This window comes from Poecilia latipinna, unplaced genomic scaffold, assembly GCF_001443285.1.
Source record: "Poecilia latipinna isolate Pla-1442-1.1 unplaced genomic scaffold, P_latipinna-1.0 Scaffold2899, whole genome shotgun sequence".
Classification (NCBI taxonomy): Eukaryota; Metazoa; Chordata; class Actinopteri; order Cyprinodontiformes; family Poeciliidae; genus Poecilia; species Poecilia latipinna.
Window position 1 is genome coordinate 45,236 of NW_015115515.1, and position 22,939 is coordinate 68,174.

Sequence of the window (22,939 nt, forward strand, 5' to 3'; positions counted from 1 at the left end):
GGGTCAGGTCGATTAAAAATGTAATTTTTTTTAAAAAAAATGTTGCAACTGGGAGCCTGCACAGTAGCATCTTTACACTTCCAAAACATTATTTGTCATATTTACATAGATAAGGTTGAGAAATAATTTTAAAAAATATGGGAAAATTAAAACCCATTTTGTCCCTATTCTCAAGAATCACTGATTTAGGTATTTAATTTTATTGTTTAATTTGAACGTTTCCAATATTTCAGGTAACTGAAGTCTTTTTTTAATTTCTCCCATATATCCAACAGAAAAATGTGGTTTCTTTTCAAACGTTCTGCTTCTTTAATCAGAATTCAGATCATTTGGAGACGAAGTCTACGCTCATACTGCAGCCTAACTTGACCCAAACACGATTTCTTTTTTCTTTTTTTTTTCTTTAATGCGAACTATGTCTGATCTTTTCATGTCAATTTGAACAGTACAGATCAGATTTGTTTCCTCCGACCTGAACGTCACTGATACTGGACAGACGTCACGTCACTACTCTGCTTCCTGATTCGCGCGCAAGTCGGAAGAAAAACAACAACCATGGCGGATGAGGATTAAGTTGTTAAAGTGTTTGGTTCCGGTCTTACAACTTTAAAATTGTAAGATTAGCATCCACGTTTACATCTGCAAACACTGAGCACTGCTTCTTCTTTTTTTATGTCTGTTGGCAAAACTGAGCGCGTTCTCTATGTGTGACGTTATTGCACCCTCTACTGCGCATGCGGGACATTTTTGCAGTTCACACTGGAGATCACATACAAGTCGCATATATTTGGAAGTGTGAACAACCACGCGAAAAAAAAAATCAGATTTCATAATAAATCGGATTTGGGTCACTTCAGGCTGCAGTATGAACGTGGCCTAACTGTCTTCAAACTTTGTGTATGTAATGGTAAGTGATGGATACATACATACTTGCAGTAAGTTGTTTGCTCTGCTGTAGTTATCAATGCACTTGAATATAGAAATAATTCAGTGACATATTCCTGCATTATGTAAGACATAACACTCAGATGCTTAACATAAGTAAGCTGTAATTCATACCTGTGGTGGAGCTCTGGAAGCTTGTAACGTCTCCGGGTCTTTTCATGTCAACAGAAGCAGGTTGTAAGTTAAACTGACCCGGAGATTTTTCTGAATGTTCTCTTCTAATTGTATTCTGTATTTCCTGAGGACAATGTTCCATTGAAGAAGAGGAATTGTCAGAAAGTTTCACTCTGCTCAGTTGCAAGTTTGCATGCTTGAGTGAACTCTCATTTGTGGATTTTGTAGGTTCCATTTGATGACTGTGAAAGACAAATGCTTGTGGGTTGAGCTGTCTTACCACATTGATGTTACTGTTGGAAAGTTGAGAGACTGATGCATCAATGCCTGCGTTGTCGCTGTTGGCTTGTTTGAGGAACTCTCCACTCTCTGTCTTACTGATTTTGCACGCCAAAGCTCCACACTGACTGTTCAATACATTTGTGTTACACAAGCCACCTGGATGTTTCGCTTTCTGTTGGCTTTTGTCCAGAGGTTCGATTTTCATGTTGCTCTGATTTGCTGGACTGGTGGAAAATAATCTCTCACAAATTTTCTGTTGACTTGTAAGCATTTGTGAGGCCATTCCAGTTTGATTGATCCTCTTAGTGGATAAAAATTTCTCCTCGGCACAAGCGTTTGGAAAGAGAACTTGTTTAGCCTCTGAAGTGTGGTTCCTTCCTGAGTTTTCACCTCTGACTGAAGCAGAGGTTGCCATAATACTGCCTACAGAATTTCGGGTCTGCGTGACTGTGATTAAATGGCCATTATTGTGCGAGTGTCGGGATGGTGGTTGAGGAGGGAAAGATTTTGTTGATGATGCAGTTCTGCAGGCATCACTGTGTTCGTTTTTTTCTTTCACCGGCTGCACAGACTGTGGGGGTGATGCTCTCTCTGAGTTAAGTCTAGATAAATGCTCCTGTCTGACACCCTCCTTTGGATCTTTTGGTTGTTCTTCTACTTTTGTGACATTGGTAATTTTCTTTGAGCCAAAAGTTTGAGTTTTACTCAGGGCACCTTCTGGGGACATGGCTTCAATTTCACGTAACTGTGGCAGACTAGGACCAGACTGACGTTCAATTTGGGGTGCAATAAGAGCCATCTGCTCATCTGATATAATTTGAAGACAGATCTGGAGGTCTGCTGTGTGAACATGAAAAACATTTTGAACTTGCTGGTCCAACGGCACAATGCGACAACGTACAGCTGAGGTATTAGAGTCAACATCTGCTTTGTTTGCAGGGTTTGCCAGGATCGATCCGTGGTTAGGCAGATGATGCGAAAGACCTGTGATGGTGGCAGCAGATGTCTGACTATTTCCTGTGGGCAAAGACATGCTAGGAGCTGCAGTTGCAAGAGGTCTGGGTAAATGTTTATGCATAGAATCGGTTGCAGTTTTCGAACAATGCAACAAAGCGCTGCATAATCCACTCGAATAATCTTGAAAGCAGCTTGTGGTTACTGTGGTTGCTGCAAACTGCCTTTGCATAACAGATACATTAGAAGACAAACTATGGGTGTGTTGTGAAGTTTTAACCTGACACATACTTGTAACTGTGCGAGCCAAGGCAAGGTGGTCTTGTGTTTGCATGGACTCTAAAGTGTTTTTACATATGTTTTCATAAGACGTCACTAAGATTTGGTCGCTGAGAGTGGCACTACAGTCATCTGTTCCCTTTGGTTTACTTTGAGCTTGTGGTAAGGATGCAGGACCAGATTCAAGGGCATTGGGTAACTTCAACTGATACTTGGGGAGGAAACTGCTCTTTGCAGCAACAGAGACTGAAGTAGCTGCCGAAGTGCTAATCTGGGAAACATTTGCATTGAGTAAGCATGGCAAAAAGAGGGTTCCTTTGAGCCCCGGAGAATTTGGGATTTCTTTAGCTTGGACATAAGTAACATCTGTACCCTGCGGAGGTGTGCTTGCAGTGACAGGCACAGGGTGCTGAGTCAGTGTGCTTGGCACAGTCTCCATCTCCAGAGGGGAAATTATTTTTTCACCAGTTTTCTGCTTCTTTCTGTCAGATGGAGTGTGGGCTTCACAAAGCTCTGTCATGGAGTCAGAATGTTTTGGAACATTCCCTAATCTCCCTGCCTCTGTTAGATTGAAACACTCCATTTTGTGAACAGGCATGGATCTGGTGGCAGATAAAGGCAATAGTGACAGAGACAAATGTCTCGTAAGTGGAGCCTTAGCGGAACTATTTGTTGAATGAAGGTGATGTCTTTCTACATTTAGATCCACAGAAGAGACAAGGGAGAGATTGGCAGAGAGATGGCCTGCTGTTGCATTGCTGGTTGACAAGTTTACTGTTGAGCCCGATCTTGTTACTGTTTCTTTTTGAACCATGGAGACCCTTTTCTGTACACCCTGAGCTGTCTCATGAACCAGGTTTGTCAAACATTTCCTGCCTTTCAGAGCAGTGGAATCGCCACTTTTGTCAGGATCATAGAGCTTTTTAAATGTTCCACCCCCATACATGTACCACTTGTTGTAAGCAAACTTCTGTGCTTTCTTCCTCCGGAACTTTCTGCTGCTTGGCTCTCCAATAATATCACTGGCATCTCCGTCGCAGCTGAGACTGCCGGTGCATGCCTCCTCCACAGATGAAGTTGTGTGGAGGCTGTCTGTTGTGTGGTTGCAGTCTACGGCTGTCTGCCGAACCAGTGGGCGGTGAGAAGACGAGTGCTGGTTCACAGGCTTCTTCAATAAACCTGTTGGGTTGATCTGGCCAGAGCTTCCCCTGCGGATGTCTGTTGCATAATCACTTTGACTGGAGGAGGTTGGGCTGCTTCTCTCGGGCTGCAGAAGGGTAACGCTGAAAGGGAGTGAGCTGCTGCGTGTTAAGGGGGCATGCTCTGTGGTAGAGGAGCACTGAGTCGGCACAGAGTTGAATAAACCAGACTTGGTGTGTCTCTGCATCCCAGTATTCTGGGCCGGGTTAATCTTCATGTCAAAGTGGAAGGAGTCCTTGTAGGTGTATGGCATGGGAAGGTCAATGCTGCCCTGTTTTGACAAAACAGTTTTTCTTGGCCTGACATTTTCAAGGTGTTTATCCTCCACAACAGCCGAGTTGTCCGAAATCAGCTTGGATATCCGTTCCTCTAGCCTCTTATGTACCTGCTCCCTTGCTGCGTCTTTTTCGTCTTGTCCACCGTGGCCTTGTTCTGAACATAAATGTGTGTTCTGGGTTTCTTCAAGATGCTCCCTGCTAGGTTTAGAGAGGGAATCCACACTGTGCTCAGGTAAGACACTGCTGGGACTTGGGTAGTGGTCGCTGCTCTCGCTGAAGCCAGAGTCTGTACTCTCATGACTCTGGGATTTCCCTCTGGACACAGATCTGTCCCACTGTTTGGAGAACAGGGTGGCTTCCTGTCTCTGAAGCTGGAGATGCCGACTGATGGTCAGAGAGTCTTTTGTATTTTCTGTCTTCTGTTTATCCTCCGCAACTGTCAGTTTGTTACTCCCATTTGTTTCTGCGCTGGAAACCGTTGGGCTTGTCTCTCTCTGTTCAGAACTTTGAGTCTGAACAGCAGGAGTCGGGCTCTCAGCAGCACTTAGCGTAGTATGCTTCTCCTCGCTGCCCAAATCTTCGCATTGCTCATCAAGAGACAAACTGGAGGAACAAGTCTCTCTAGAGCTGGACATGCTGTCCAGGCTGCCCAGGTTGGTCTGCTCTGACTCGGATGATTGTCGGGCATGTGCCTGAGTTCGTCTGTGTTTGTAGAGGTTGCTCTGAGTCTTGAAAGACACTCCACAGGTGGTGCAGGGGTAAGGTCGCTCCCCGGTGTGGCAGCGGAGGTGCTTCTCCAGGACACTGGGCTTCATGCAGTCACGTCCGCAGTGAGGACACACATGTTTGCCCGCAGACTTGGGTTTGGCTGCAGGAGTCGGAGCTGGAGCTGGAGCTGCAGCAGCAGCAGCAGCAGCTGCGCTCAGTCCCATTTGAGGCTGCAGTCCACCGGCGAGATGCAGTGTCAGGAAGGGAAGCGTCTCCTTGGAGTAGAGCGGTGGCATGGCCAGATGGAGTGCATTTGTCTCTCGCGCGTCTGCAGAAGGTTGAAGGTACGGCTGCATCGGCACGGCAGGAACTGTCTGGATGTAAACAGCCGTTAGTGGTGCCTGGATGTCCATCCTTTTCTCTGCCTGTGCTCTGACGGAGCCAGTGTGCACCGGAACACTCGATAGTGTTGGCTTTCCGGTCTCCATGGCAACACTGCAGCTGTCGTGATGTACCAGCTTCGGGTCTCTAATTACCTGAAAGATAAAGACATTTGTTTTTAAGTCCTTTTCTTTGCCTTTTTGCTCAAAAGGGCTGGTGAGTTTATTCAAGCAGACTGCTTTAAGTCTCAAAGTGAAGAAAGCAGCAGTGCAATGTGACAAAGCAGCTAATGAAGACAGATATGCAGAATCCTTCAGGCCAGATGGCAAAGCCAGTCTTCATTTCACATTATGATAAAATCTAGGAATAAATGTTTGCCACACTTGTCCAACCATCCTGCAGCACCCCAAGCAAAAGTACATCCATTTGCTAATTACATCACTCTGGTGATGAGTAATAGTAACCATGATTGCAAAGGGGAGCGCAGGCATGTGGGTCTGTAAGTGCAGATGGGAAGGAATCCATCAAGAGACAAGTTGAGAAGAGAGGCAAACATGAAGTAAACATATTGAAGGAGGGGATGTGGAACAATCCAATACTCTGTCGGACATTAAGAAACCTTAATCTGCCCAATCAAAACATTAGCTGCTAACGTTAGCTGTCTGCTCCAATCTGCAGACTGGCTGATGTGGTTCTGAATTTATCAACGCATACGCGTCTCCCACATGGGAACCATCAAAGGGCATATTAGGAGGAGCGAATTACATTTCTTTTTGTTCCAGTGTGGCGGGTTTAAAACCCACAGAGGTACAGTTGGCATGGAGCTCAGTCTTTTGTTGGCTGTGAAGCATAAGCACGCCCACACTGCATGAAGACTTGTGTGGTGTTGTGTACAGAGGGAAGTTTACTTCTGATCATATTGAACAAAAAGCCTTGTGTGCACAGACTTCGCTTTCTGTCATTAGTCACAGTATGCAGATGTGGAGCCGAATGTGCTTTCACTTCCTTATCACCATGTAAATCACCTCGTATTGTTTAAAGGGCTGTAGCCGTGTAGCTGAAACAGAAGTGAAGCACTGAAAATATTTTTTGTATTGTTTTGCTTCTGAATCTTGGTTTTATTTGTGGAATTATTTTACAATCATCTCACACTCTCCTGTGCTGCCAGCTCAGCCAAACATTAGTCAGTATTTGTCAAATGAAAGTCAAAATATGAACTCTTAATCCGCTAAAACGAATACAATTAGGAAGGAAACAAAGAAGGAATGGAAGAAAGCCCATCTATGCTGCTGTCAGGCAGCGTAAGCAGGAACAAAACAAACAACAGTACATGTAGTACCTCACTGTGAGTGGTAACTCAGAAGAGTACAGATAAAAAAAGAAAGTGCAGGAAACATTTAGGTAGAGTTCACTCACCACCCTGACTGGTGACAGAGCCCTTTACACAGCCTCATTCTGACTGCAACCGCTTGCTTCACGTTCCTCTCCAATCTCATCTTCTCTCAGCTCTGTGACAAGAACCGTTTCTTGTGATGAGGAAGCGGAAGACATGCAAATGAGAGCGAGAGAGAAAGAGAGAGAGTGAGAGAGAGAGAGAAACAGAGAAGATACAAGCTGGTATGGCAGAAAGGAGGAGAGTGCTGGGTGGGTGTGCTGGCTGTCAAACAAAGACTTCCGGAGGATAAGTTGAAGTCAGAGACTGCACTAAGAGATCAGCTGGACCGCGAGGATCATTAAAACAAAAGTGTTGAAAGCGGGAGCTGCCGGCGGAGGAAGTGCTGCAACAAAAGCAAACTTACCCTTTCGACAGCTGACTTTTACCATCAGCAGTTTGAGGCAGTACCTGACGTCTATCTGCCTCGCATGCTCACTCTCCCACCCACTGACTTCCACCCACGCACAGAATCTCACACACCGACACAGACAGAGGAGTGAGGTGCAGCTCATGTTGATGTGGCTGCACATGTGCAGTTCTCATCCTTTCTGACAGAGAACAATTAGACGAGTTAAAGCGTTTAAATGATCCACCTCCACCACAATCCCTCTTATGTTTTATTTTTTTGTGTTTGTTTTTGTTTTTGTAGGGGGTTTAGTGGTTAACTTTGCACATCCTTAAGGAGACATGCTTTTGTTTAAATGAATTTGTTATTTACGCTGGCAGTCTTAATCGTTAATCTGCTGCTGGTTTAGTGAGTAAGGATGATTGTGCAGCAAGTGATAATTTGTAAACAGATTATGAAATGTGTGTGTTTGTGTATGTTTTTTTTTTTTTTACTCCAGCCTTTTATGAAACTCATTTTATCTACAAAAGAGCCAAATGAAAAAAGCCTAGTTAAGTTAAAATCCGAAATGCCGGAGAGGCAAAAACTCTGAAGACTGGAAGACTTGGAGTCAAAACTGGTCCTTTCTGACCAGTTTTGTTGAGTGATTTACACTCGGGTTGTTTCATTCCGCAGTGTTTTTGTTAAATGATGTTTAAGAAAGTGAAGCAATAAACACAACGACACACATCTTACGTTCGCCAAGAGCGTTGTGACAAGAAGGAATGGACTGCATGAGGCAGAGAACAAAACGATGTGATTTTCATCGCGCCACTATAAAAGTCTTTTCAAGCACATTGGCCCAATCATGAAGGGACTATATGTATCTTTTTTACGTATTTGTTAAAACTGTCACCATGTTATCACGGTATGCTACGAGATAGAGAATGATCAGTCTCCTCCACCAAATGCACCGCTCCTGAGTCGTCCCAACCAAAATCAACCAATCAGAGCCAAGAGTAGTGTCTTAGTGCTGTCAATTAATCTCATGCACTAGCTGCTAAATGTGCCCCAAATCTGGATAAGCAGAGAGAATGGATGGACTGATTGATTGATTATGTGAGAGAACCAATCAGGAACATGGTAACACCCCGACAGCATCATTTCTAAAGGTCATTGATCTCCATGGGATCATGTGGGAAGTTCCTTCAGTCAAGTAACTTTAACCTAGCAGTTTTTAACAAATCTTGTTCTTGAGAGTTTGGAACCATTCACGACCTTTGTCAATCAAAGTACAACACAAACCTTAGCGTGTTGCAACATGTAGAATACAAGGAAAATAATTGTTTTTGGATTGTAACTGACTTAGCTCGATCACTGGATACCGTGCATCTGGAAAGAAATCAGCACACTTCAGGTTTCGCACATTTTGTTATGTTGCAGCCTTCATTCATATTGTATTAAATGTATGTCTTTCCTCAAAATTCTACACTCCAATGCCCCGTTATTACAATGAGATTTATTTATTATACATTTATAAAAAAAAAAAAAGGAAAACCATTAAAACAAACTTACAGTCCCATTTATGTAAGTATTCACAGCCTTAGACATGAGGCTCCGTGTTGAGCTGTCTCCACTGATCATCCATGACCCTAACCCAGCTTAACTGTAGTCCACCTGTGGTAAATTCAGTATGAGTAGACTTGATTTGGAAAGGCAGATACCTCTGTATATAATATCCCACAGCTGACATTGCAGGTCAGAGGTCAAACATCAAGTATGGAATCCAAGGAAATGTCTGTAGACCTCTGAGTCAGGATTGCCTTGAGGCACAAGACTGTCCCGACTGTTTCGGCTGCTTTGAATGTCCCAATCTCTCAGCGGCCTCCATCATTGGTAAACGGAAGAAGTTTAGAACCTGCAGGACTCTGCTGGCTGGCCGTCCAAGCCGAGCAATCGGTCACTCTGGCCTCTCAGACCATGCCTCTTTATCCCTTTAAGATCTTTGGACAAAGAGGTTCCTTGTATGTCGGGAACGCGACAAGTGAAATGTTGTTACTTCACGTGTACTTTGTAAAATTAATAAAGAATATTGACTGAAAGCAAACAAACATTGCACTGCAACAGACTTCACTTGGTCTCCAAGGCAACTGCAAGCTGGTCCATGCAAGAGCATGCTTTCTGTTGACATGGCAACAGGATACCTCCTACCATGTTTTCTGCCATCCTCACCAAGCCCAGCAGGGAGGGGGCATGGCTCCAGGCACGTGTTCCTCAGATGTTACAGTCATGGCATTTGATCTTTCTAGCAGGAATCCTTTAAGGAGACAGATATGAAAACAGTCACTCAGGGTCTCGTGTTGCTGACTTATTGTTTTCTGGCCATGTTGCTTAAGTTGCTAGGATACAAGGCTTTACAAACCAGCCTTTACCACTAATAGTGAGCAGCAACTAGAAACAAACAACATATGTTTCTTTCTCAAGTCATCGGCTTGTGGTTACTAAAGTTCTGCGTTGTTTGAGAAATTGGATGTAAATCCACGTGAAGCAGCTCTGCTGTCTATACCGGCATAAGCCCAGGTGTAGTATTACTACAGCGAGTTGATGAACTCAATATCTCTACGCAGGTTTATTCGTCTGGAAGCTTCTCTTCGGGTTATTTTTTTATATGCAGATAACTTACAAGCTTGAAGACTGTGAAGACGATCAACAACAGGAATGTAAAAGAAGGAAGACATGGAAAACATCTGTAATTCATCCGATTGCACAATTTACATAATAGTGACAGACGCATTATCAGTTATGCTTTGTGTTTCCGACAGGCTATGACTGATTTATTTATCCACACATAACCTAACGTTTCTCTGATTATGGCAAGTCATTTGTGTATTTATTCAATGTACTGTTTGAGCTGTAATGTTTTACAGGCAAGGCAGTTTTATTTGTATGGCACATTTCCACAACAAAGAAATTCAAAAATTCAAAATGCTTTACATAATTAAAGCAATAAAACAACAAGCAAGGAAATGTTACATCGCAGTAGCAAATTCATACAGCAGACTGCAGTTCATAACTGTAGTGGTTATTAGTCACAGGCAGCTGTAGGCAATCAAGTATTTAGACTTGACTTAATGAAACTCAGTGTTTCAGCAGTTTTGCTGTTTTTATTGTACAGCGTATAATCATAGGCTAAGATTGATCCTTTCATCCATCCATTCCACACAGTCTGCCATCGCAAATGCAACATGCTTCACTATTTATAAGAAAGGTTTGCTGTAAATGGTTGAGTTTGGTTAGAAATAATTAATTGGGAAATGGTGAAATTACAGTGCTGAATGTAATACAATTTGTAATATTTAATAATTCTGTCTGGACTAACTCTTGGAATATTGAAGGCTTTAAAGTATCAATTAAAGGAATGAAAATTCTACAGTTTTTAAAGAAAGAGAGAAAGAAAGAAAGAAAGAAAGAAAGAAAGAAAGAAAGAAAGAGAGTTGCTATTGAATTGCTTAAGGAGACTCAATGAATTCTGAGAATTTCTTCTTTGAACTTAGTTTTTATTTATTTTTAACAACTGTGACGCTTTTCACGTGATAAACAAGAGATAAACGCAAACTAAGCTGAAATAAAATCACACACAGTTAAGTTCCCTCTTTCAGACATGAAAGAGATCAAGTCAAAGTAACTGTACAGAAACAGATAAATCAGAAAAATGAACCTACTGCCAACAAATATGTATATTGCTCTCTACCTCCACACAAACAAACACACAAACAACAAACATAATAATAATAATAATAATAATAATAATAATAATAATAATAATAAAGGGTCCAGGAATATTCGGAACTGAAGTAAACATAGAGGATATTTATAGATTAAGGAAAGCATTATTTATTTATCTTCACATTGCAAAATTAGAAAATATGGATGGATTAATATAATGGACGTGAGGAACTGTTGCTACACACTCGTGTACAGTAAGTGGCAGTATGCACTTTAATGTTACTTGCGATCTGCCATAATAGAAGAGAAAGAAGAAGAAAGAAGCGTTTCGTGACGTAAGCACGACTCTTACGTCGGACGTTATACACGTTTGAGTCCAGGAGCGCTGTTTTTACTTCACTTACAGTTGGGGATATTCTTCAAGTTTTAATTGTAAGAGAGAACTTTTAGACATACTTTAAGCGTCTTACCTCAGTTGTTTCATTGTGGTTCTAATAAAGCCGCACGCTTAGTCGGACTGAAGCCTTATTTCAGTTAGCCGACGGTTGTTTTCCTCGGTGTTAGCAGTAGCATCCAAGCTAACGTTAGCTGCAGAGACATACAGGAGCATCGTTGACTCTGTCTCATACAGCCTGTTCACCCGCTGTGCAGGATACAGGTTGCAATATTAATGCAGATATAGTTACTGACTTTCTCTGTTTGGCGTCAGCCATCTACGTTGCAGCAGTGAGCCAAAATGTATCGTCCTAAGCCGACTCTGAAGGACCGACAGCACCTGTACAGGCTCATCATCAGCCAGCTCCTCCACGACGGCTACACCAACATCGCCAACAATCTTATCAATGAGGTGAAGCCGCAGAGCGTCGTGTCGCCTTCTGAGCAGCTGATGCAGCTGGCAAAGATAGGTAAGAGCAGAGCTGGCCCAGCTTTCATCATAGTGACGGCAGTTTGATGCTCTAAGACCAGAGGAGGGCAGAAAACCCAAAAACTGTACTCAATTAAAAGTGGCACTACTTCAACATATCTTTTACTCAAGTAAAGGTAAAAAGTTACTCAAGTAAGAGTCAAAAAGAATTTGGTAAAACGTCTACTAAAGTACCGAGTAACGATCAATAATTTAATATTTAAACATTACATCAGCAGACACACTAAAATGTAACGTTAAATGGAAATTTTGGTATTTTAAAGACATAAATGACAGTAATTCATATAAGTTACAAAAAATAGCAGGCAAAAGAAAATTCTTTCAATGAAAAACTTATGAAAGTTTAATAAAAACTGCAGCTGGCTGTCTGGTGAATTTTTGGTTAAAACATGTTTTGTTTTTCATTCAGTGGATAAAGAATCCAGAAACTTTACTTGCATAAGAGTAGCAATACTTTATAATAAAATTACTCAAGTAAAAATAGTACTAAAATAACTTTTTTTTTTCTTTTTTCGAAAAAGTTACTCAAGTATATGTAATCGAGTAAATGTAACTAGTTTCTACCCAATTCTGTCTAAGACTAACTGTACATCCTGGACTCTTGTCACAGGGATGGAGAACGACGACAGTGCCGTCCAATATGCCATCGGCCGCTCAGACACAGTAGCGCCTGGTGTTGGCATTGACCTGGAGTTTGACGCAGATGTCCAGACGATGTCCCCAGAGGCGTCGGAGTACGAGACCTGCTACGTCACGTCACACAAAGGTCCTTGTCGCGTGGCCACGTACAGCCGAGACGGCCAGCTGATCGCCACAGGCTCGGCTGACGCCTCCATCAAGATTCTGGACACGGAGCGCATGCTGGCTAAGAGTGCCATGCCCATCGAGGTGAGGCAGGCCGAGGGCGGGGGATGGGTTAGACTCACGGTTGCTCCACTAACGCTGTGCTGCTTTTAGGTGATGATGAACGAGACGGCACAGCAGAACATGGAGAACCATCCCGTCATCCGTACGCTTTATGACCATGTGGATGAAGTCACCTGCCTGGCTTTCCATCCGAGTGAACAGATTCTAGCATCTGGCTCAAGAGACTACACCCTGAAACTGTTCGACTACTCCAAGCCCTCTGCTAAAAGAGCTTTTAAATATATACAGGTCAGAGAATGATTGTCTCAGTGGTCAGAACGGCCATTTGGGAAATGTCCTGCTCCTTTTGTCCATGTGCCTGTTGCTTTGACATGAAATATTTATATCCACTCCTGTGCAAAAGTATCTGTAGTTTAAGTATTTTACATTCCGTTTTGCTACAAGGCCTGTCGCAATAACACATTTTGAGTTGCTGAAATGACTCTCCTCGGCTTCGTTTCTGAACGTGTGCTGACCCGTCTTTAATCCGCCGTCCAACAGGAAGCGGAAATGCTGCGTTCGATCTCCTTCCACCCCTCCGGGGACTTCCTGTTGGTGGGAACGCAGCACCCTACGCTGCGCCTCTATGATGTCAACACTTTCCAGTGCTTTGTTTCCTGCAACCCGCTGGACCAGCACACGGACACAATCAGTGGCGTCAGCTACAACCCCACCGCCAACAGCTACGTCACCTGCAGCAAGGACGGCAGCATCAAGCTGTGGGATGGCGTCTCCAACCGCTGCGTCACCACCTTTGAGAAGGCGCACGACGGAGCAGAGGTGTGCTCCGCCATCTTTTCCAAGAACTCCAAGTACATCCTGTCCAGTGGGAAGGACTCCGTGGCCAAACTGTGGGAGATCTCCACCGGTCGGACCTTGGTCAAGTACACGGGTAAGGAGCGTCCGAACACTCAGGGAGGAATGTCACAATAATGAATTCTGCTGGGCGATAAATTGTCCCACAAGTTATTGAGAAAAATGGTGATATTGAGACCGTTTTCAAGTCATATAATGGTAATAATGGCACAACAATAATGCAAGAACACATTCTGAAAGAGATCAATAAAGTTTAAATTTTAATGAGCATTTAACACTGGAACTGAAAGACATTTTAAATATCCAAAATAAATAAACAAAACAACAAAATCGATAAATAAAATGAATAATGAAGTCTCTGTAAACAAAATTGTCCTTCAAATAAAGCTCTAGTTGAGACCAAAACTCCAGACTGAAGCCTTTTATCATCCAGTTTAACAATTTTTAGCAACGGTACTAAAATCCACACAGCACACACTGCAGGAGGAGACAGACTTCAAGAAGAGAGAACGGCAACAGATTGCTAGGCCAGTCACAATAAGCAATAAATCAATTAATCGCCTAATAAATTAAATCCAACACAGTAATTTAAATTTGCATAATTTATCGTTCTTCTCTCTTTTTTTTTTTTTATATACCAAAAACTGAATAACAAAAGTTTTCAGTCTGGTGCTTTCATCTCAACTGTCCCATTTTCTGAAGGACAATTTAGTATAGAGAGACTTTACAATTCATTTTATTTGTTGTTTTGTTTATTTTCAGTATTTAAATTGTCTTCCAGTTCCAGTGTTAAATGCAAATTATAAATGAAAGTTTATTGATTTTTCAGAATGTGTTCTTACATTGTTATTGTAACATTGCCAAAATGACCTTAAAACAACAATATCATTGTTTATCGCAATAATGTTTGGGACAATTTATCATCCAGTAAAAACTTTTATATGTAACTAGTTTAGTAGTTGATTGAGTTCTAACTGGAGTAAACTGGCTTTGAAAAAAGCCATTTGCTGAAAGAAAAACAGCCTCAGAGCAGTAATTAAGCCAAAACTGTCCAAAAAATAAATACGTTGTGCATTTAAGATTAAAAACCTTGTCTGTAAATGTTCTACACAGAATTCTAAAAAAACGTTTTTAGCTTCAGGTTTAAATTCTGTGGAAGGCAGAAGACTCCGGTTTAATGTTTTCTGATAACTTTTCCAGAAAACACTCAGGTTATGAAATGAAGGAACTTCACAGCATCAATTAAAAGGCAGACTTCACTAACACGACTTCCTGAGAAACGGTGTGTTGCAAGTGGAGGGGACTTCTGTCTGCTCTGAGTAACGAGGCGTTAAGTTAGTCAGAATTTCTGACAGATGGAACACTTTTAACTGATAAACCTGAACGCTTTATGATTAAGTATGCAGGATCTTCACTGGTCAGGAGCTCCTATTTTGTAGCTCAACGGTGGCCGCTGTCAACATGGAGGGTTTTACTTTGTGCTGTAATTACTGAAGGGGAAGTGTTGCGTTGTGATGCCGATCTCTGCCTGCTGGTGTCACTGCTGCTCCAGAGCAGCTTTGACACGCCAACAGACAGAAAAAGAAGGGAGATGTAAAACTGACTAATTGGAAAAGATTTTTTTTTTAAATTTCAAGGAACATGTTTGCAGATTTTTAAGCTCAGCTTGTTGTTGGTAGCAGGTGGACAATTTCACTACAAGGTGAGCAGAAATGAGATTTCCAGGTGCCTTCTGGTTTTAGATCAGACTGAAGCGCTGATATTTTTGTACAGTTCTTTATCAAGTGCAGAGAACTCCAAAGCGCTTTTCACACTGCATTCAGTCATTCACATTTTTTAAATGTATATATTTATTTTATTTTTAAGCAGTTATGAGGCACGGTGGTGAAACCTGAAAATGCTGCTGCGTGAGTTACTCAAATTTGTTGCTAGGTAACCAAAGAGTGAGTGACTTCGTTGACTGTCAATTTGAGCAGCTAAAGCCCTTTCTCTGCCTCCATTTTTTCCCCATCTTTTTACACAATATTACAGTACATGGACACTTTTTAAGCAGAGCTCCACAGTTGTTTTTATCTACGTTTTTGATCATATTGACAAAATTAAAAAAAAATTCTCTTCCCAATTTAAGAAAAAAAAAAAATTTTGTTTTGTTCTTTTTTGAGGAACTATAGTTTTATCTTTTATCTGGGTATAGATAACTTTTGCCATGCCGTTTTGTTTGAATTAAATGTCTTTTTTACATCAGAAACCAAATTATTTACATAAATAACAATAACTGCCTGGCTCAAAAAAAAGGTTGCCACCAGAAATAAGGTCACATGGTCTAAAACGTTGCTTACATCATTCATTCCCTGAAGCCTCCGCAATGTCTAAGATTTATTTCAATCCTTCGTCGCTTTCATTTTTCATCAAGGTCATGTAATGATAATGGGAGAGTCCGATCACTGCACTAAGAGTTCCCTTCACGCTGCATGTGGAAATATTTTTGAGTAATTTTATTATGAAGTATCTCTCTCTCACTTGTGTAAAATTTCTGGATTCTTTACCCACTTAATGAAGAACAAACATGTTTTAACCAAAAATTCACCAGACACAGACACACAGCGGATGATTTTGTTAAAGTTTCAGATGTTTTTTTATTGAAAGAAACTGATTTGGAAAAAATTATTTTGCCCAATTTTGTTCTTTTTTATTTGTGTAAATTGACATTTTTGTCCTCAGAATACCAACATTTCCACTTAACTTTATATTTTGGTCTGTCTGATGTCATTTTTAAATATTAAATGGTTGATAATTTGATCAGTTACTCTTTACCCGAGTAGACTTTTCACCAAATATTTTTTTACATTTGAGTCATTTCTCGGACAGCTACTTTTTACTTTTGCTTGTTTAAAAATATGTTGAAGTAGTGCTACTCTTTTTGGGTACTGTGCCCACCTCTGACTAGCAGTCACACACACAGGATGTGTGTATTGTTTTTGCAGAAGAGTACATTGGTGGTGATGTTTTATGTAGAGGTGAAGGTCTGTAACCACCTGCAGCAGATGACATAAAATCATTTCAGACCTCGTAGCTGTGAGATCGTTATCATGGTTTCTATTATTTATATAATAGAGAAAAGGCAAACTGAAACTTTACCTTCTACTCTCTAAGCTATGAATTAATGAAAAAGCAAATCACTTTACAAAAAAAAAAATCCTTCTCTTGGTATTAAAACAAATGTATCTAGACAAGAAGAGACAGAACTACAGCATGTTTTTAAAAAGATGTTGATAATGGAAATAAATTTCAGATCTAATGGCAGATCTGAATCCTGGGGTTGGTTTAGCTTATGTAACCCATTCAAGATGATCTCAGTTAATCTGAATTGATACTTTCGCTTCAATCTTTTCTTATAACTGAGGTCACTGCATGCCCACACACTTCCTCTTGTCTGTTCTGGCCTATTTAAAATTCTTTAATATGTAAAACAAAAATTCCTGTGAATTCAGGCACTTGGTATTACAGATCTAGTTTTCTTAGCTTTCCTTTTGTAAAGCTTGTAATGTAACCTCTGTACTAGGCTGCAGGCAAATGAATACACTAAACATGAGGTGACCTTAATCTGACATGTTCCTGTATGAATGTATATTTATTATACATTCATAAAAGTCCAAATGAAGTTGTTTTAAGAACACAACCGAAACCTTTACAGGCTCTACTTTTAGAAACAGGGATTCTGAATTGAAAAGTTTTTAACTTTTTTGTTTTTACCTAATTGAACTGTATTTTAACTTGTATTAGGTTGTATAAAATGGAATCTGGAGAAGCCTTGAAATGACACATTTTGTGAACAGGTCTTTATATATATATATATATATATATATATATATATATATATATATATATATATATATATATATATATATATATATATATATATATATAATAACATTCGAGTATTTGGTTAATACTCTGAGAAACTAAAAGTACAAGCTCAATCTCAGACTCTCCAGGCCTCAGTTAGGGTTTAAATTTTGAAATTTAAGCAAAACCGAGAGAAAAAGACTGACCGGACTGGAATCGATTAGATTCTGATGGGTCCGATTGCATTCACAATTCAGTTTAATTGATTTTAAGGACATCACGCAGTACTAATTTTACTTGGATAGGGAGGACAATCTCAATGCTGCAAATAGTAGAAACAAACTCTAACATGGTGCATGAGTAAAAATATGATTACTTTTAGAATTTAACCAAATGCAATTACGTACATGATTAATTTGTGTACTTTTTATTTAGCATCACTTGACAGAAATAAAACATGCAGTCAAATAAATTCAGACCATCAAAACTTCGCCTGTATCAGCATTTAGATGTAAAATGTTGGACATGCAATAATGGCTTTCTATTGAGGTCGGGTGACATGCAACATTTTCCCATCTGAGATGCGTCAGTCCAACAAGTTATGCTGTCCGATATATTCGTGCAGGAGACGTTTGAACTGCTTTGTTCAGACATCTTGTTTACGGAACAATGTGATAAACATGAATGGACTGAGTTGTAAAATTTTGGCAAATTTTACACAGTCAATAACTGGTATCAAATAATTAATATTCATTGATTCTTTGTAGCAGTTCTCTGGGTCTAAACCCAGTTCTAAAGTCCTGAACTTAGGCTGTGGGCAAAAAGGAAGAACAACAATAGAGTAGTGAGTCATTGGCATACAAGAACTGTTACAAAAATGAAAAGTTTCAACATTTTCTGTTTCAGCATATTGAAGTGTGTAGTATAGTACTATTCATTGACTTCTACGGAAGACTATAGTTACAAGCTCACACTTGAAATTGTCTTTAGCATCTTTATGTTTTTGAGGATTTAGACCCTTTGCTCAATTGAGATATTTGCAAAAGACTGCCAATATTTCTAAATCCAGCTTTGTGAATTAAATTTTAATTCATAGTCTTTTAGGAAAGATTAGATGATCTTTCCTAGCCCTTGAAATTGGGAAAAGATATGATAACCTGTTTTTTGTTTCTCGAACTTGACGTGTGTGGTTGGTCTACGGGAAACGGTTCTTTGGCAACTCTACTAACGTCTGAAGCGAAGAAAGGTTACATACTTTAGATCAATTTCTTCTTTTGCTCTTTCCTTTAGTTTGTTATTTTGTTCGTTTTTCCTTTTAATTCCTGTAAAGCACTTTGTATTGCCTTGTTGGTCAAAATGTAATATATAAAGAAAATTACCTTTACCTTTAAGTAATTGCGTGTTATTGAAAGACTTTATTAACAATAACTAAACACCAACTATAACGTCTTAGTCAAACATTGCACAGGGGGAAACCCTGCGGTGAACTGGACTGGACGGAGTAGAGCCATCCTCTAGCCTTCTGCCGTGGATTTAGCTAGAATGGCCCCTGATGGGTATGTGTGGCGTTTTGTGTTTCAGGGGCGGGGCTCAGCGGTCGTCAGATGCATCGCACACAAGGTGTGTTCAACCACACGGAGGACTACGTGCTGCTGCCCGACGAGCGGACCATCAGCCTCTGCTGCTGGGACTCCAGAACAGCGGAGAGGAAGAACCTGCTCTCCCTGGGGCACAACAACATCGTCCGCTGCATCGTCCATTCGCCCACCAACCCAGGCTTCATGACCTGCAGCGACGACTTCAGGGCCCGCTTCTGGTACCGCCGCGCCACCACAGACTGAGCCTCGGCTGTGCCCGGTGCTCCGAGCAGCCGACTCTTTCACTTCGAGTTCATTTGAAAAACGGGGAGTGGCCTTTGTTGGAACATTTCTAGAGAAAAGCGACAGCATTCTTAATCGCTAAAGCTCAAGAGTAAAACGTCTGGCCACCACTTCCCTACAGAGAAATACGCGGAACGTCGCCGTTTAAACTGAAAGTTGGAAGCAGGAAACATCAGCTGTGATGATGTTTTTGTTTTCCCGATGACCTGTACATTGCTTCACTTTCTTTTCTGTTTTTTAAATGTCTTTTACTTAATTTTGTTTGTAATTTTGATTTTTTTTAAATAAAAAAAAAAAAAAAAAAAAAAAGTTCTGCTCACCAGTTTGTTGGTTAAAAATGTCAGTTTAGAGCTCCTAACCACAGCTATAGTGATATCCTGTAGATATTTTAAGAACACAGTTGCTGCAAAAAGTGTGCACCAATACACACACACACACACACACACACACCACTCGCTCACTTGAGTGACCTACCTGCTCTAAAAGGATTTAGTTTCTTAAAATATGAGGAGCACTTTGGAGAATGCTCTGCACTGCGAAAACACAAAACCTTACCAAGTAATTTTGGTCCCGCTTGTTGTACAAATATCTTAGTACACTTGAAATAAAACTAACTTTCAAATAACTTTTCAGCAAGATACAGGAGTTTGTTTTAAGGTCATTCCTTAAATGTCTTAAGTGAAATAATCTGCCAATGGAACTAGTACTTATTCATCAGCATTAGGGAATTATTTACTCAAAACGAGTTCCTTTATTTGCTGAAAAGTTACTTGTAAGTTAGCTTTGTCTTATTTCAAGCATACTAAAATATTTGCTCTTGAAAGTAGAGCAAAATTACTTGGTAAGACTTAGATTTTTGTTTACAGTGCGATTATTATTTTTCATCCCTCCAACCAGCAGCCCAGTTCTCCCAGACGCTACATCCACGTTGTCCCGGCAACCCTGAGAAAACCAACAAGAATGTTCAGCTACAAACAACCCACCCACCACCTCCACCCTACTCAATATCTTCAGAAATCAGCCTTGGGGAGAATTTGAGAAACTGACAAAAAAAATAAAAAATTCTGGAGTTAAAAGTGAACTTGTAGAAATTAGCATAGTTTTCTCCTTTTAACAAAGCAGGTTCTCTGAAATCCAGGGTGGACAGAGAGGGGAGGGGGTGCTGCGTGACCAATTGGAGCTGCAGGAAATGGTCTGGCTCTGTGACAGGAGCCCCGCCCCAGCCGGGCTCTGACAGCTCAGACGCAGCGAGGAGCTCCGCCAGGCAGCTCAGTCCGTCCTGCTGAGATGGTCCAGTGAAGACGCTCTGTGGACACACTGCAGATCAACCATGGTGAGTCCTGCCGGGCTTTTTCTTTTTCCTCACCCTGAGGAGGTCTGGTGGATCTTTAGCGGGGAGGATGTGTTTGCTGGGTCCAGAACTTGGTGTGTTGTTGCTGGGATGTCAGACTGAGCTGCTGGGACTTTGTGTGTTTTCTGCGAGCCGCTCCGCTGCAGGGCTGAAACCCGACAGCGGCTGATCCCGGATCAGAGCCGGCGGTCCAAACCTTCCAGTCCTCATTAACGCCAGATCCTCACCGGCAGGGAGTTCTGTTACCTTCAGCCTGTCTTCCCCCTTTTCCTTTTTCTTTTTAGGTTGAACTCTTAATATATGACTGAAAATCTGCAGGCAGCCCCACTGATATGTAGTCACCGTGTTTCTATGAACCGCTGCTTCAGCTTCCATTCGTGAGAAATTGCAGAAATGAAAACAGTTTTTAATATTTCTGTGAGGTCGGACGGAAGGTCCCAGGAGGAGCTGGGCAGTCGGCAACATCTGGGAGAAGAATTAAAAGTTCCCCCCAGTAAGAGAAGAAGAAGTGATCCGTGGTTCCAGAACTGAGGGATCCGTTCCTAAATATCCCAGAGTTAACATGACAGCGCTGTGATCTCACTGTAGAGTGAAAAGGAAATGCATCACTCTGATAATTCCCCTTTGCCGTGCCTCTCTATTCAACCGAACTCATCATCATCATCACCCACTCTATAAAAATAGACTGCTTTGGCCGATGAGTAATTTGACTGAACTGATGGAACTTCCGTTCTGCAGGGTTATTTGGAATCGGAGTCGGTCTTTTTTCAGTTTCATGAGGACTATTTCAGGAAGTCTCATGTGCTGCTGCTGCAGCTGCTGCTGCCTGATCTGTCCGGGAGCAGAAGCCGGCCATGGCAGCATCAGGACGGGTTTTAACTCCATGATCTCTGCATTAAGCTAATGGAGTCGCCTGCTGTTTTTTTTTTTCCACAACCAATGAGCAAAGTTGACTTGGCTCTAAATCCAGTTCAAGATCCAGTTCAATAACGGTCAGGCTTGATACAGAGACAGCAAGAAAAAAAAAGAAGAAAAATAAATATTATTTATTGATATTTTGAGAGTTCCATGGGTTTTATAATACATTCTGGCACATAAAGAACATTCAGATCTTTGATTTGGTCCAAAATGAAGATGAATTCAACACCCCTGTTCTATATCATCCCCGGTAACATGGCGACATTTTAAAAAAGTGATTAATTTTACAATATGAAAGTTTGACTTCCTTTAACCAATGAGGAGGAGGCGAGCCATCCGTCGTGAAGAGTCTCTTCCTTGTTTGGTAGAACAGTGAAGGACATAAACACTAAGGTGTTAATATCTTTTCTGATCCATGTATGCAGTTATTATTAATGCTGCTCATCTTCAGCTCTTCAGTTTGTCAGTTTGCTGTTAGGCACAAATAAAAGACAGTGGGAGCAGGGATCCAGCAGCATTCAGCCTGACGGGCACCTGGCTGTTCACTGATAAATACCAAGAACGTGGAACCGAACGATCTGACTGCATCAGAACCTCCTAACTTTTGGATCTGCTGGGTTTTTTTTAATTTTTCTCTCTCTTATCCATCAGATTGATCTTTATGCTCACGTCCTTTGTTTTGCTACTGCTACACTATTCATTATTATTCATTAGTTGGCTGACGTTATGAAGAATGCGATGCAAAGTGAAATGTATATCTTTTCTCTCTCCAGCTTGATGCGCGCAGTCGCGGCAGCGTGCTGCGACACAGACTCAGCAGATTTTAGTAGCGGCTGCGAAGTTTGCACCCAGATATCCATCTTTTTTTTTTTTTCAATTTTACTCATGTCTCATCAGCCCATTTATTAGTGAACTGCTTTGTATTACAATGCAGTGAAGCCAGCTGTGTGTGTGTGTGTGTGTGTGTGTGTGTGTGTGTGTGTGTGTGTGTGTGTGTGTGTGTGTGTGTGTACTGGAAGACCAAATCACACTGGAAAAACAGAAAAACAAGTATTTTTGGTCAAGTTTCTAGTCCAAATATCTTTGTACATTTGAAAACTAGCTTATAAGTAACTTGAACTTGTTTTAAGTCACTAATTGATTAAATTAATATTGATTTTTCTTTTTTTTAAAGTGCTAGTTCCATTGGAGATTTATTTCGCTTTTGTCATGGGAAAAATGTCTTGTTTCAACTTGACATAATCTGTCAAAGGAACTAAAACCTTTTCATCAATATTAAGGAATTATTAACAAAACAAGCTCCTCCAGTATATCTTCTTGAAAAGTTACATTTGTAAGTTATTTTTGTTTTATTGGAAGTGTACTAAGATATTTTCACTAGAAACTAGAGCAAAAGTACTTGGAGAGATTTTGTGCTTTTACAGTGCATGAAAAAGAACGAAGCGGCTTGAACTCACTTCCCCCCCAAAACGATCCGAAGGAGGAATGACGAGTGTTGTGTAAAACGACGCTTGTGAAACGACAACAATGCAGCAGCCGCGTCTTCTGCTGTGTTCTCCATGACAACTCAAGCGCGCAAGACGAGTCTGAGGAAATGATGAGTGAAAAGAAGCCGGAGTGTGAGCAGTGAGATAAGCAGCAGCCGCGCCGCTGTTTGGAAGAGCTCAGGC

The 22,939-nt window shown here is 41.1% G+C and overlaps 3 protein-coding genes across 4 annotated transcripts in view; 2 read left to right on the forward strand and 1 right to left on the reverse strand.

Annotated features, from left to right (window-relative positions):
- The window catches only part of znf831 (zinc finger protein 831), a 17,886-nt gene extending 10,860 nt beyond the window's left edge, over positions 1 to 7,026 (reverse strand). Inside the window, exons 1-3 of one of the 2 annotated variants that reach the window (XM_015021937.1) lie at positions 6,941 to 7,026; positions 6,558 to 6,667; positions 1,060 to 5,296 (exon numbers count right to left, since the gene is read on the reverse strand). In XM_015021937.1, coding sequence (XP_014877423.1) covers positions 1,060 to 5,248 — 4,189 coding nt within the window. In that variant the 5' untranslated portion in view covers positions 5,249 to 5,296; positions 6,558 to 6,667; positions 6,941 to 7,026. The other variant, XM_015021936.1, reaches the window with a different exon arrangement.
- A 3,913-nt stretch (positions 7,027 to 10,939) lies between these two features.
- Positions 10,940 to 19,306, forward strand: cstf1 (cleavage stimulation factor, 3' pre-RNA, subunit 1). Its single transcript, XM_015021940.1, has 6 exons — positions 10,940 to 11,059; positions 11,337 to 11,532; positions 12,163 to 12,440; positions 12,510 to 12,707; positions 12,960 to 13,350; positions 18,702 to 19,306. The coding sequence occupies exons 2-6, from the start codon at positions 11,364 to 11,366 to the stop codon at positions 18,959 to 18,961; spliced, it is 1,296 nt and encodes a 431-aa protein (XP_014877426.1). The 5' UTR covers positions 10,940 to 11,059; positions 11,337 to 11,363; the 3' UTR covers positions 18,962 to 19,306.
- Positions 19,307 to 19,971: 665 nt separating this feature from the next.
- cass4 (Cas scaffold protein family member 4) overlaps positions 19,972 to 22,939 on the forward strand; it is an 18,940-nt gene continuing 15,972 nt past the window's right edge. Inside the window, exon 1 of the mRNA XM_015021938.1 lies at positions 19,972 to 20,333. Coding sequence (XP_014877424.1) covers positions 20,331 to 20,333 — 3 coding nt within the window. The 5' untranslated portion in view covers positions 19,972 to 20,330. The remainder of the gene's footprint in view (positions 20,334 to 22,939) is intronic.